This window comes from Phoenix dactylifera, chromosome 6 (assembly GCF_051530095.1).
Source record: "Phoenix dactylifera cultivar Ajwa chromosome 6, Ajwa_hap1_PhDact_Kaust_v1.1, whole genome shotgun sequence".
NCBI classification, from domain to species: Eukaryota; Viridiplantae; Streptophyta; class Magnoliopsida; order Arecales; family Arecaceae; genus Phoenix; species Phoenix dactylifera.
This window is the reverse complement of record NC_143195.1, coordinates 4,892,223-4,906,225: the sequence shown is the minus strand read 5'-3', so window position 1 is coordinate 4,906,225 and position 14,003 is coordinate 4,892,223. Positions and strand designations below refer to the sequence as shown.

Here is a 14,003-nt window from a genome sequence, read left to right as displayed (position 1 = left end):
TTGTGAGATGCAAAGAAGTTAGTTTCATCTTTCCGACTGTTCATATTTCCATGATGCAATTTTATCATTATGCACTAGTAGGTATGACGTATGAGTTTTATTAATGCATGCATAATGCATCTGCTAATTATTCCAAGAGACTATAAAACACAAAAATATTTTGCTTCCAGTTATTGCTTTTCTCTGGATAAATTTTAATTCTTAATTAATCTTATGGTAGACATTATTGACTTAACTATTGTATTGACAATTGTGTTTACCGGCTAATGAATTCCATTGGTTGATTGCAAACGCCCTGCACCATTTGCAAATGGCCATCAGCATTACACTTCTGCAGAAACATGTCTAAGTGCATTTCAGGCTCCTCTGGATCCAGCGACAGCATTAGGGGGATTTTCTGGTAGTAAATACTCTGAGGTATTCTCTTGGCTTTTTTAACATGTAAGTTTTCTTCTATACAAACTGTACTACTTCTTAGTACTGGTTCTGTTGGCAGGCTTCTGCTTTTGTGGTGACATATCCAGTGAACAATGAAATTGACAAAACTGGCATGGAGAATGGAAAGGCTGTGGCTTGGGAAAAGGCTTTCATTCGTTTAGTAAAGGTTCATGGCTTCATGCTCTTCCTCCTTCCTATGTATGATGCCACATGTAATGTCATTAGTGCTACAATACTGTTGTATAAAGATGCTTTCAATGCCTTAAACTAGTATTTTTGCTGGTGACCATAACGAGCTGTATTGATTAACTTTTTACCATGTTTATCGAGCATTCCATTCAGTTGTACTATTTATTTATACACAAAACCAGGGGCTTGAAACTTGCCAAATTGAGAGAAAGCAGGCAACTCATGATTATATTAACCATCCATCATGCTTATCATTAAAATGTCAAAATTAATTTAAAAACGTTGTCCCCGTAATCTCCAGAAGCAAGGTTCGCCGTACCGGTACCGAACCCCGTACCGGTGCCGCACTAGTATAGGCGTACCGAGTGTCGGTACGGTACCGTACGCTCGATACCGACCGTACCGACATTGGTGTACCGATACCGGTACCCATCGGTACGGGTACGGTACGCTCGGTACCGACTGGTACCGACCGGTACAGCGAACCTTGTCCAGAAGTATGTTGGAAGTATCCTTGGTGTATGCGAGAAGTTTTATGATCTTTTCCGTTAATTCTTTTGAAACTTAAAACTTGAATTATGTATCTGACATGTATCCTGGCCATGTCCAACAAATACTGGTAGTTGATACGTGTTGGATATATCCAAATATGCACTTTGAAATTTGAAGCAACATGGTATATATATCTTGGAATTCGTTATTAGTAAAAGTTGCAGCATGTTCACTTTGTTGTAGAGTGCGGAGAGGGGAAGAAAGGAGCAGATATCTTAATAGAGATTATGATGTTAGTATGCATATGTCATTCTTCTTCTATTAATCCTGTGTCTTTTTATGCTCATGTGCTTGCTTGAGACCAAATACACTTACATGATATAATGAACTACAGTATCCTATGACATGGGGTTGCCTGAACATCTACATTGTTTGTGACCATAGGATGATCCAACTACAGTGCTCCCTCGAATAATAGTCTTTCTAGCTTTATTGTTCTTACTTTTTTTGCTTTTGATGCTCAATCACATCCTTGGATGCTTTCTTTGTTTGATAATTTGAGTCTATGATAGCGTAGACTTAATGATTGCTTTATGAATCATCCTAAAGTTTAAATGTTGTTTTACTTAATCCTTACTGCCACTATTTATCCACCTTGCTCTAATTCTCTTAACATATGTTTTCATGTGTCTCCCTTCTCTTTGACATAATGTATCTAATATCGTGAGAAGTGTCATCTTAATTGATCTTTTAGTCATCACCTAAAAAGAAGAGGGAACTAATAGAACTAACGAATAGTTAGAACTTAATTATTAGTAAGGCTTGGCCATAACTTCTGCCCGATATTGATTAGTTGCCACATGTCATTGTATATAAGTGGACAGAATTTGGTGCCATGGTGTGCACTCACTAATGTTTGTGTTGTTGCAAGAATAATCATATTGAATGGGCAAGCATATTAACTAGGGTTGAAACCAAATCGGATACGGATTGGATACTAGTATATCCATATCCATATTTTATTTATTTGATGAATATAGATACGGTTGTGGATATTAGTCGGATGTAAAAATTCATATCCATGTTTGTTTTGAATGGATATGGATATGAATTGGATGCTAGAAGTATATATATAAATATGGATATAAGTCGAATTATTAAACATTATGACCATATAATCAAAGATATTACTAAGTGGATGGTAAGTCAAGGTAATAGCATGTTAATATGGCTATATATTTTGCTTAAAATTTTCTGAGCGATATATAAAATTAAATAGGGTTCCACATAGAATCAGATACTTGGATATGAATCGAGTGGTTTTCTATCCATATTCATATTCTTTTTTTCTTTGACAGATATGGATATGGATATTAGTTGGATGCTCTAATTTTTAACCATATCTGGATAGACTTAGATACGAAAATGGATTTGGAAGAATATTATACGGTCCATTATCACCCCTAATATTAACTAAGATAGTTTGGAACTTTGGATGAATCGTCACATGCATGGACAACATTTTTCCCAAGGATCATAGTTGTGGTATTGAACTGCATGTTGCTATGAGACTGGGTATGGTACCGATATCACACCTTATTGTATCTTATGGTGCCCCATAAAGTATTGTTCTTTTCAAGGTTTTAAGTTTCCTTTATTTAGTTTTGAGTGGAAAATGCCCCGAGCATGATGCTAATTTTTGTAATCTAACACCTCCTTTATTTTTCTATTAATTTCATAGAAAAATATAAATTTTTAGTAAAAATAAAATAAATATCAAAACATAAGAAAAGTTATACCGACAATGATCTGACTTTATGTGGTGGTGATTATTTTATGCCTTGAAGGGAGCTAGTTTAGGACCTATAACGAGCTATGTTATACTTGTACCCATTTGGAACACTATAAAACAAGGTCTAATGAATCGGTATTGGGACTTATACTAGCAGGCGACCAGTTTGGCGCGGTGTGAGCTTTGTACCGTGCCATTCTAGTGCAATACCAAATCAAGGAGAGGGAGAGGGAGGAGAGCGAGGAAGGGAGAGGGAGAGGGAGGAAGGAAGGGAGGAAGGGGGAGAGAGGGGGGAGGCTTACTACGTTACTAGTGACAAATTTCTCTTATTTTGGTTGGTCAAAAGCACGGATGTCATACATGACACTGAATCCACTTAGATCAGCCAAGATTCGACGGGATGGGTCTAATGGGGGCCCATTGGGGGTTTGGGGACCATGGAAGAGGGCCAATGTTCATCGGCGGAGGGCCAGAATCTAGGGAGGAGGGTTGCTGTGGATGCAGGGAGAGAGGAGGGAGGGGGAGAGAGAGGGAGCTTATCGATGATGACTAGCATAAAAAAAGGGGGGCATGAACGGCTTCTGGCAGCCAAGCGAATGAGAGAGCTCTCGAAGGCTCTCTAACCATCAAATGGAGTGAGGGGGAGATTTTGTGACCAAACCGAGATGTGATGCTGAACCATTTTGACTTACTGAATTGAACTGCCCGATTCGGGTTGGTCCGGCGATCATTGCTTGAGGACAATGCCAAAAGCTATAGATCTTATGCAATAAAACAACTTAATAAAATGTTATTGCTTGATATATGGATACTGGCCAAGTCTCATTTTTTTCTGTGCACTAGAGACCTGGTAACATGCTGGAACTTCTGGATACTTTTAAATTAATGGCATTATTTCTGCACCTGTTTGCATCCAAATTATTATCCTTTTCCTGGTATCTTCTTTCTATTATGTTATCGTCCTCAAATGATGTCCATACATGGCAGGAAGAGCTAGGGCTGATGGTTCAGCTGCAAAATCTTACTCTTTCTTTTTCATCAGAAAGTTCTATCCAGGAAGAACTGAAAAGAGAAAGTACTGCTGATGCAATAACTATAGCGGTCTGTATTGCCTGTGCAATGCCAAATTGATTTTTCCCTTTGCTGGAAAGTGATGGAAACTTTATATTCTGCAGACCATTAGAAAATTGAAGATTATTAACTTATTTGTCTCTTCTGAATTTGAATCAGGTAAGCTACCTTGTGATGTTTGCTTACATATCTTTCATGCTGGGTGATAGTCCTCGTATGTCTTCCTTTCTTATTTCGTCTAAGGTATGACAACTTGTTAATTTCTTTTCTTATTTATTTCTCTATAACCAATAAGGGTATGTTTTGAACTCTAGGTTACCCTGAATTATTTGCATTAATCTTTGTATTTTGGTTTCAAGAATCTTTTCTATGGAATAGGTGCTATGTTGGGTAGCTAGACATGGTGAAGATATGCTAGTTCAAGTGAAGTTAAATGCCAGTTGTCTTGGTTAAAGGTTTAGGCGATGGGTTTGCACTAGAAACTTTTGAGATTCAGGTTTTCTTTCACACAGAGCACATGAGCTAAGCTCAGATGGAGGATCATAACTAGATGTTGACCAACTAGAGATGGCAATCATCATATGAATGGTTTTACGCTTTGGCCTCTCTTTTCCATTTGTTCGTCTTGTTCTTTTAGCTGCTGTTCTAAGTTCTAACCTTAATTTCCTTGTAATTCTTCATTTCATTTCTGTGGTTACTAGCAAATTAGCACATGCAATGCACAATGAAAAAATAAATATTAGCATATAAAGTTAATACAAATAGCTATTTGCCAAATATGTTGCTTGAAAGTTGAAATATTAAGAACTGCATTTGTGAACATGGCAATATGCTTAAAATTTGTCTGAAAAATAACTTATGGCCGTATACGATATGATCAATGTATGAGGCCAATAACAAAATAATATAACGCAAATCATGGCGTCAAGGAGTACTTATTTATACTACTATGACCTTGTCTACGAATTGAGATGGGGTGATTCATTGGCAGCTATGATTTTGTCAATCATTTATCTATTAATTAGATATTTAATTATAATAACAATGCTGAATTGTAGTATGCGTATGCTATTGATGACTCATTAGATGTAAAGATTATTAGATGAACAGTTTAAATTTATTGACGATGGTGATGTTGCCTCATCAGCTTGTCATTTTAGCAAATTAAAAGAAAATAAAATTTGCAATGTTTGCAAGTAGATGCTCTTTTCTTTTCACGATTCAATGTCTCCTTTGGGATTCAGTATTTCCTTTCCTTCTTGAATTCCAAAGTAACTTATAGGAATTTTGGGAAAAGAAGCAACATAAGAAAGAGAAGGTATTTCCTTCTCCTGTTCACGTGAAACTTGGGGTCACCTTCTACATCTAGATCTCTTTAGAGTGTTAGCAAGGCTCTTGACAAAACATTATAACGCCTATTATGAAGCACGTACTTCCCCAAGAATTAAAGATTATGTTGGTTGTCACTTAAATGTAATCTGTTTTTGGATGAGGATCACAGTAACAATAGTTTCTTTGATTTTTCTTCTTTGTTGAACTTTCCAATTAAGTCACGAACCAATATCTATTTTGGTGGGCCCCACCAACTATCCTGGAAAGGCAATGGTCAAGGTCTGGAGAGGATCTGAGCTTAGAGAAAAGTGGGTTGGAATATAATTGTTTAGGATATAAATTGGTAGTTAAATTTATATGTTGTATCTTTTTCTATATCAACCAATCTTCCATCAACCCAGATATCTTAAATCTCCAATGCTTGCTAGTACAAAATTATTACTATGGGATGCTGTATCACTGATCCAAGGTGCAATAGTAGATGGTGTTTGTCTAGGGAAGAGGAGCCTCGAATTGTGATTCAGATTGATTGGGAGAAGCTGAAACTGATGAGGTGGTAATGCTAACTGTAAAAACTACTAGATAAATAGGTTCAAGGCTGGTACCTTATCGGTTTGGTATAGTCGGTGCAGTATGATGCGATACGCACCCTGTATTGAAATAGCTCTCTAACAATTTTTCTCAATTTTTATCTCGGTATATTTTGTTATGGGTTGGTATGGGTCGGTACGCACCTTGGTACATATTAGTATAGGGTGGTATGACTCGGTACGGGGCTTGTACCAACTCAAAGTTGAGTTTTGTATAGGTTTTCTTCCGGTACAATACAATTTGCCCCGTACCAAGCAGGCGGTATGGAAAACCATGGTTCAAGGTGTGAATGGTACCCAAAGCACTTGATTGGCAGGAATGAAAATTGGGTTGTTAATAAATTTAAGTTGTTGAATTATAGAACACTAAGTAGTAGACATTAACAAGCTTGAAGGAAGCTTGCTATATAGGTTACCGTGAGTCGCTAGACAGGACAAGAAGGCATTTGAGTCTCAAATTATATTGCATCTAGATGACAAGACACCTGTTGTCGGCAAGCATATATGGGAAGTTTGCTAGTTCTTTTTATTGTGACATATTCTGTTTTACAGCGTGCTAAGCTGATATAGAATTAACTATAAACTAGGCATGTGCGGCATCATTGGTCCCGCAGTTGAGTTCTAACCTGGAGACTAACAAAATACTTGCTATATATTTGGTGTTATGAAAGAAAAGGATCTAGAAAATGAAATGTTGGGCTCTCAAACAGGAAAAAATGATCCCAATGTCCCCTTTTGGCTCGCTGGGGACATTGGGATACAAAAAATGAAATGGTGTATTAGTGGACAGGATGAGGAAACTGTCTAAATGATCCAGCAAAAAATTCTAGAAGTAGAGAAAATAATCAATGTTGGACTCTCAAAAAGGATTAAGCTTAATCGGGGCTTTAAATGAGGAGGTTAGAATTACAAATAATATAAAGTAAAATGTACTTTTGAAGAACTGTATCTAGCATATTATCAAGCCATAATAAGATTTGAGGAAATGAATATGAGTTAAGGATCAAGGATGCTTATATAAATTGAAGGGACAAAAGGTGGAAATATGATACAGATCAAACCTTGTTTTATTAGAATCTATTAAAAAATAGGATAACTGGCTCTCATAGCGCATATTATGGTTATATGGGACAGTGAAGAGCTCATAGACTACTGAACAGTGATGGCGAGGGTTTATATGATGCTTCTCAAAGTGGTTGGTAGTGGAATTGTGGATGGAGAAGAGAGAATTAATGAAAAAACCAAGGCATTTGTGGATCGAGAAGAGAGAATCAATGAAAAAATTAAGGCATTGCCTATTAGCTGCGTAACAAGCTCTTTTAGAATTTAGAATCCAGCCTATTTATCTTATTAACATTGAAATGTTTGGAGCACTATTTAATTGCAACGATCAATGCTAGTTACCTGCTTCCCTGAATATTACATATCTTTCCATGTTTGTATGTTCCATGTAGAGAGGCTTGGTAGGTTGGCAACAAGAACATAAGTACGAATGCATGCTAACCTAGACTAGTTGATACACACTGTGACAGCTACTTAGGGGCTTGATATGATAATGGAAAATCAGGTGACTTACTATGTCAATCTGTGCCAGTTCACTATGAGCTCATGTTGAATTTTACAAGTTTATCCTATGGAGTACATCATGCCATCATGGTACAGATGGGTAGTGATCCCTGTTGTTTAAGCTTGGCTCCTTGTAGAAACTAGTGGTGAACTGGGCTGGCACTTACACTCTTCTACTCCTCACTGGGATACTCCACACATATTTATGTTGGCATAATGTGGTATGGCTTTTCTGATGTGCTGGTTCTTGATTACTATGGTACAATATGCAACACTTGATTGTATGTTGGTGACAAGCTGGCTTCCTTTTATACATGAGTATTATAATCTTATCATTTGTTACATCTCTGTATGCTCTACTAGTTCGTAACTGCTGGATCAATGCATTATCTGGTTTTGTATGGGAAATTCAATTATTGCATGAAGCAAACTTGCATTACTGTCTTCATCCAAACTAGCTTAAATGTTATTTCATGAAGCAAACTTGCATTACTGATGCAGCATCTTCATCTCAAGCTAGCTTAAATGTGTGTAAAGCCTGTCCCTAGAAATGGAAGCTGTCCATCATAATGTAATTTTGTCCTTTATGAACTTACACAATCTCTTGCTGTAATAAAGAGTTTTTACTTAATGTCTTGTCAGTATGTCCTTTAATTCTGTGTATTTTTTTTTGTCTAATTAGTATTGCATATTCCAGGTATTGCTTGGCCTGTCAGGAGTTGTTCTTGTTATGCTTTCTGTTCTTGGATCAATTGGATTCTTTAGTGCCATTGGAGTTAGGTCAACACTCATTATAATGGAAGTGATTCCCTTTCTTGTTTTAGCTGTAAGTTTGTTACCTTTCTGTGATATTTCAATTCAGTCTCTTTCCCATCATAACATTTCCATGAGAGAGTATTATTCAGAGAAATTGGACTTATTCTGACTATTTTGTAAGGTCCCTGATGCATAGTAAGTTAGCAACTGCTGATTATTGATATTGAATACAAATAGGTCAAACCAAGGTTCGCTGCAAGGTTCATTGTCTCGGTACTGGACCCTGTACCGGTGCCACACTAGCGCAGTATCGGTATGGTATGGTATAGATTTTTTTTGGCATACTGAGTATCGCTACGCCACCATTACCGGGTACCGGCATCAAACTGGTATGGTACGGTACGCTCCGTATTGTTCCGTTCGGGTCGGTATGGCATACCATGGTTCATCGTCTCGGTATCGGACCCTGTACTGGTGTCACACTAGCACAGTGTCAGTATAGTACGGTATGGAGTTTTTTTAGAATACCGAGTGTCGGTACACCAACAATACTCGGTACACCATCAGTACTCGGTACACCACCCGTATCAGGTATCGGTTCCAAACCGAGATAGTATAGTACGCCTCATACCGTCCGGTTCAGGCTGGTACAACATACCATGGATCAAAGTCATCAAACCTTTGTAGCAGGTATTACTTGGATCTAGTGAGATATTCTCTACTTCTAAAATGGCCTTATTTATTTGGTCCTATCATAATCAAGTATGTTTTCGATTCCGTTTGTTATGCATTGAAACAATGGGACTTTTGTAGACTTTTGAATCTGGGTGGAAAATTAAATTTAATAGTGAAGCATTTTTAACAAACTGTATGATCAAAAACATAGCTAAAAAGGTTACAAAATTTTAATGTATTATTTCACATAAAACTATATCTTTAAAATAGTAACAGGCCACAGACTACTATATTGCCATTGTTGCTTCAATAATCGCTTGATCCAAAAGCAACTTCAAACGGGAAATCCCCTTTTTGAAAGGATCCACTATATACTTCACCAATCACTCAAATAATTATATGATAGATAAAGTGACATGCACAACTCATTAACCCAAACATGGTCATAAGAATTTAGGTGTCCAATGAAAACAATTGTCTTTTAAAATATTTTTTATCGATACAGGAAAATTGGATTTTTATTAACAAATGGGATACTGTGAAATGATTAGAGTACATTACTTGGAAAAGAGTTCAATCAATTCACATGGTATCACATAAAGTTTCTTTTGTATCCTTGAGGCCACTTGTCTGCATTGCTAAACCAAGTTACACTAGTTATACCAGGCCGTACCACTTGGTTTAGGCCAAACTGAGCCGACCTGGTCTCAAACCGGGTCGGTTCGCTATAGGAACGGTTCCGGCATCTACGAGGTCGGAACCTTAATAATATCGGTCGAAACTAGTATTTTTTAGCCGGTATCGGCCGGAACCAGATAGAACCTCCATCCAGTTCAACTCAAACTCGATGGGAACTTGTCGGTTCGCACCGAGTCGGGGGCTATTGCCACAGCGCCCGCTTATGGAACCGATTTTTTCTTTTCAAAAAATTCACAAACAACACTGATTTAGGCTATCAGAGGGAAGAGCTAAGGCTAAATAAGGTATGCCTTTTTTTTTCCATCTTCTTTTTTTTTGTAGGGACCTTGAAAAAATAGCTCAAAAATTGCAAAATAAGAGTCATGCCAAATTTTTCGATTTGGGCTTGATTTTTTTATATGTTGTAGATCTATGGACTATGCATATGCTGACATAAATTTTTTTAATTGTTGGATTATATATAATTTTTAAAAAATATAAATATATTTTTAGATTAAAAGAAGATATTTTTTTTAAAATAAAAATAAAAAATGTAAAATCACAAAAGTATTTATGGGCATGCAAGCTACTATATATATAAATTTAGTGTCTATTAATTCATGTTTTGATGCGATCATGCAACAGCAGCCTAGGCCTAAATTTGAAAAAATTTGAGAAGTAACCTTTTATGCATGCTCGAGGTCCTAGAAAAATATATTTAGCATCCATTATTGGGTTCTACACTACTCTGAGCTGAAATTAATTTTTTGAAATATTATTATTTAAAAATTATTTTTAAATATAAAAAATAATTTAAAATATATAATTAATACCAAAATTATGAAAAATTATTAGTACGTATTATATAATTTAGAAGTAATTTCTGAGGTAGAAATCAAATTTTTTTGAATTTATGATATATAAATAGTTTTAAAACTAGAAATTATTAAAAATTTATAAATAAATAAATAAATAAGAAAAATTAGAGTTATTTATTAGATAAATCAAATGTATTTTGAGATAAAAAGGGACCCAGAGCATACTTAATCGATCCGATGTAGGAATGGAGCCATTAAGGAAAAAAAAACTCGGAGCGTGATTTTGACTAAGAGCGTGGGCGAATGCTCTCAGGACGGCACTAGTGGTAGTGCAATTGGTGCAACCAAAATTTCAAAGAGGGGTAACCCAGTTCAAGCAGCACTTAGTTGATGGTTACAGTGCTGGATCTATGTGTCGCAAATGCCCATAGGAGGTTTGGCAGTTGATGAGAAGAACCTCGCTGATTTCAAAGATGCAAAGGAGAGGGCTGCTAAGAATAAGGCGGAGGTGGAACGTCGAGCGGCATAGCCACTTTTCTATTACTTCAGGGAGTCAGAGCAGGTGTCTACTCCATATGTTGAGGCACAGATCTAGGCTGCCATGCAGGTGAGCCTAGATGATCAGTGGCAGCAGGAGGTGTCCAGGCATGGGGCTCGATTTGGGCCCTCGTTCTGTGAGTTGAGCTCCGGTTTTACGAGCAGCAGGGCATATCTAGAGTTCACGAGGACTTCTTCAGTTAAGGAGGGCGTCAGTAGAGGCAGTGGCCGGATTGCATCTATATTGGGGGCTTTTGGTAGAAAAAAAACATTCAGAGAGATTCCATCAGGAGCAGCAATCCATGAATTAGATCCGCATGCCTTCTCTAGTAGATATTCGAAGCAGTAGAGGGTTGATTCAATGCTGAAAAAGAATAAGAAAGATATGTGTCAAGCTATTGGATCTTGGTTCTACTTTAGCCATATCACAGTGAATGTGGCAGACAATATGTACTATAGGTCTGTCATTTCTGCCATAAAGTCTACCAGTTCTGGTGTAGATCCTCGAGGCCCGAAGGACATTTATGGTGAGCTTCTTGACAATAATAAAGAGCTAGAGAAATGGATTTTCTTCTACAAAACCAAGTGACCCACATATGGACTGACTGTGATGTGTGATGGTTGGACCGATCGTACCAGGCGGAGCATCAACTTTCGACATATTATGATACGAAGACTTTCTTCCACAAGTCGGTTGATGCTTTTGACTAGGTGCACGACTCCACGTACATCTTCAAACTTATGGAGGAGGTGATTGATCAGGTAGGAGAGGACAATGTCGTGCAGGTCGTCATTGATAATGGTTCACAATATAAGGCGTCGGGGGATCTTGAAGAAGCGGCAGCCATATGTTTTATGGATCCCATTTGCTGCACATTGTATCAACCTCATGTTGATGGATATTGTGAAGATCCGTAGGATGCAACATACAGTGGAGACATCCCAAACCATCACTAGGTATATTTACAACCATATCTGGGTCCTTTCACTAATGAGGAGGTTTGCAGGAGAGATTTTGAGACTAGGAGTCACACGCTTTGCTACCAACTATGTTGCGCTTGATAGCCTTCTTGAGAAAAAGCAACCTTGCGTCAGATGTTTGTCAATCCCAAGTGGCAGAAATGTAGATATTCCTGGAACGGCACTGAAGGGAGTAGGGTCGAAGACTTGGTGACGAGGTAGACATTTTAGCAGGGGGCCACTGCAATAGTAAAGGTTGTCAAACCATTATATGAAGTATTTCGGGCTGTGGATAGCGAGAGGTACCCTAGATGGGCTTTCTGTATCATGATGGAGAGGGCAAAGGCTCAAATCAACGAGGCAGATCTAGCCCATGCCCAGAAGTATATCGACATCATTGAGCGGTAGTGGGATTACTAAATGGGTAGGAACTTGCATCTAGTAGGTAAGTAAGAACATTGAAAATTAGACTGCTCCTGTACTTGTATAATTTTACTAAAACGTTCTTCTCTATGTGTAGTATACTACTTGAACCTTCGGTTCTAGTACAGCGCAGCTAGAATTGGTATAAATGAAGAACTTTTGGCAGCTCTGCGTAATGTTATTTACACGATGGGGTCTGATCTAGAAGTCGCAGCCCTAGGTCTAGAAGAGTTAATTTAACTTAAGTGGCATATGTAAGTTAACCGGTATCTTTTATTATTAACATAGTACAATATGGTTCTTTTTTACAGACCAAATTATTGAGAGAGGGCGGCAACAATTTTGGACATCGGGCAGCTGTCGTGAGTAAGACAATTATAAATCTAGGTATGTTACCCATTAAGAGGACATTCATCTAGCATTAGTTGGTTACTAATATGGTACTATCTTATAACTATTTTAAATCAATATTTTTTCATCTGAATGGTGGATTTATTATGGGTTGTCCACGAAAAATCTTAAGCAACTAGTTATTTGGATTCTCTTCTAGACGGTCTCCTCGAGTGGCTGTGAACGCAACTGGTCCACCTTCGCCCTCATCCATAGCTAGCAGAGGATCCGTTTGACACAGAAACGTCTCAACGACCTTGTATATGTCCACTACAATATGAGATTGAGGCTAAAGTGCATTCAGAAGAAAGTGGAGCTCAAATATACAGATCTGATCCATAATGCTTTCGTTGATGATGACGATGATCCTATGATCGGATGGCTTATGGGGTAGCAAGAGGAGCCGGAGCTTGACAAGCCAGGATCGCCTCCTCGACTGGCTAGCTTCGTAGCCAACGAGGCTAGAGTTGTGCAGGGCAATGGGTTGAACGCATTATTCTACGGATTTCTATAGTTGATCAGCCGTAGATATAGGAGAGCCAATTACCACATAACTCCTTGTCTGAGACATCCTCTCAAAAAAATGATCGAGACATGCTCGGACGAGGCCACTATGCTATCCGATCGACTTGGTCAGGAGGGCGACATAGCCAGGCAGAGAGGGCACGAAGGGTAAGAAGGCAGTAGCCCAGCAGACCAAAAAGAAAATATAAAAGGCACCTGCAGCCCTAATGGAGAGTGTCGAGGAGTCCCGAAGTAACAACGATGGCAGTTCTGGTGGTCATGGATCTACTGGCCATGAAAAAAATGGAGGATAGGAGACTACTATTGATGAGACAATTGCAGAATGGTCTTCGATACACTGGTGAGTCTCAGTTTATGCATGCTACACAGGATTGGAACCACAGCGGACAATCTAGTAGAGCCCGCGAGAATACGATTGCATATAAGAGATGGGCTCTTCAAGGTCATTCAGGAGGACACGATGCTACTGCAGATGACCTCACACGTGGAGTAGGATCTATAAACATATCAGATTTTACGTTTAGAAATGACTATTCAAAGGAAGCAATAAGCTTTAAAAACACAAAACAGATTTTCAATTTAGGATGTGGCAAGATTACTTATAATATGATGCAATAGAAATGAATAATTTTCCTGTGAAGACTTTCCTTCTCTCTCTCCTTTTCTCTTTGACAAGACCAAAGCACTCTTTCATTTTTCTCCTTTGTTTACCATTCTTAGCCTCTATTTGTAGCCTCTATTTTCCTTCTTTTACTTAGTAGATTGGTTGGA

General features: G+C 37.9%; 1 protein-coding gene across 2 annotated transcripts in view; it reads left to right on the top strand.

Annotated features, from left to right (window-relative positions):
* LOC103716598 (uncharacterized) overlaps positions 1-14,003 on the top strand; it is a 281,358-nt gene that overhangs the window by 190,171 nt on the left and 77,184 nt on the right. For both annotated transcript variants that reach the window (XM_089923826.1, XM_089923827.1), the window contains 5 exons: positions 322-417; positions 497-604; positions 3,899-4,012; positions 4,142-4,225; positions 8,168-8,296. In XM_089923826.1, coding sequence (XP_089779952.1) covers positions 322-417; positions 497-604; positions 3,899-4,012; positions 4,142-4,225; positions 8,168-8,296 — 531 coding nt within the window. The remainder of the gene's footprint in view (positions 1-321; positions 418-496; positions 605-3,898; positions 4,013-4,141; positions 4,226-8,167; positions 8,297-14,003) is intronic.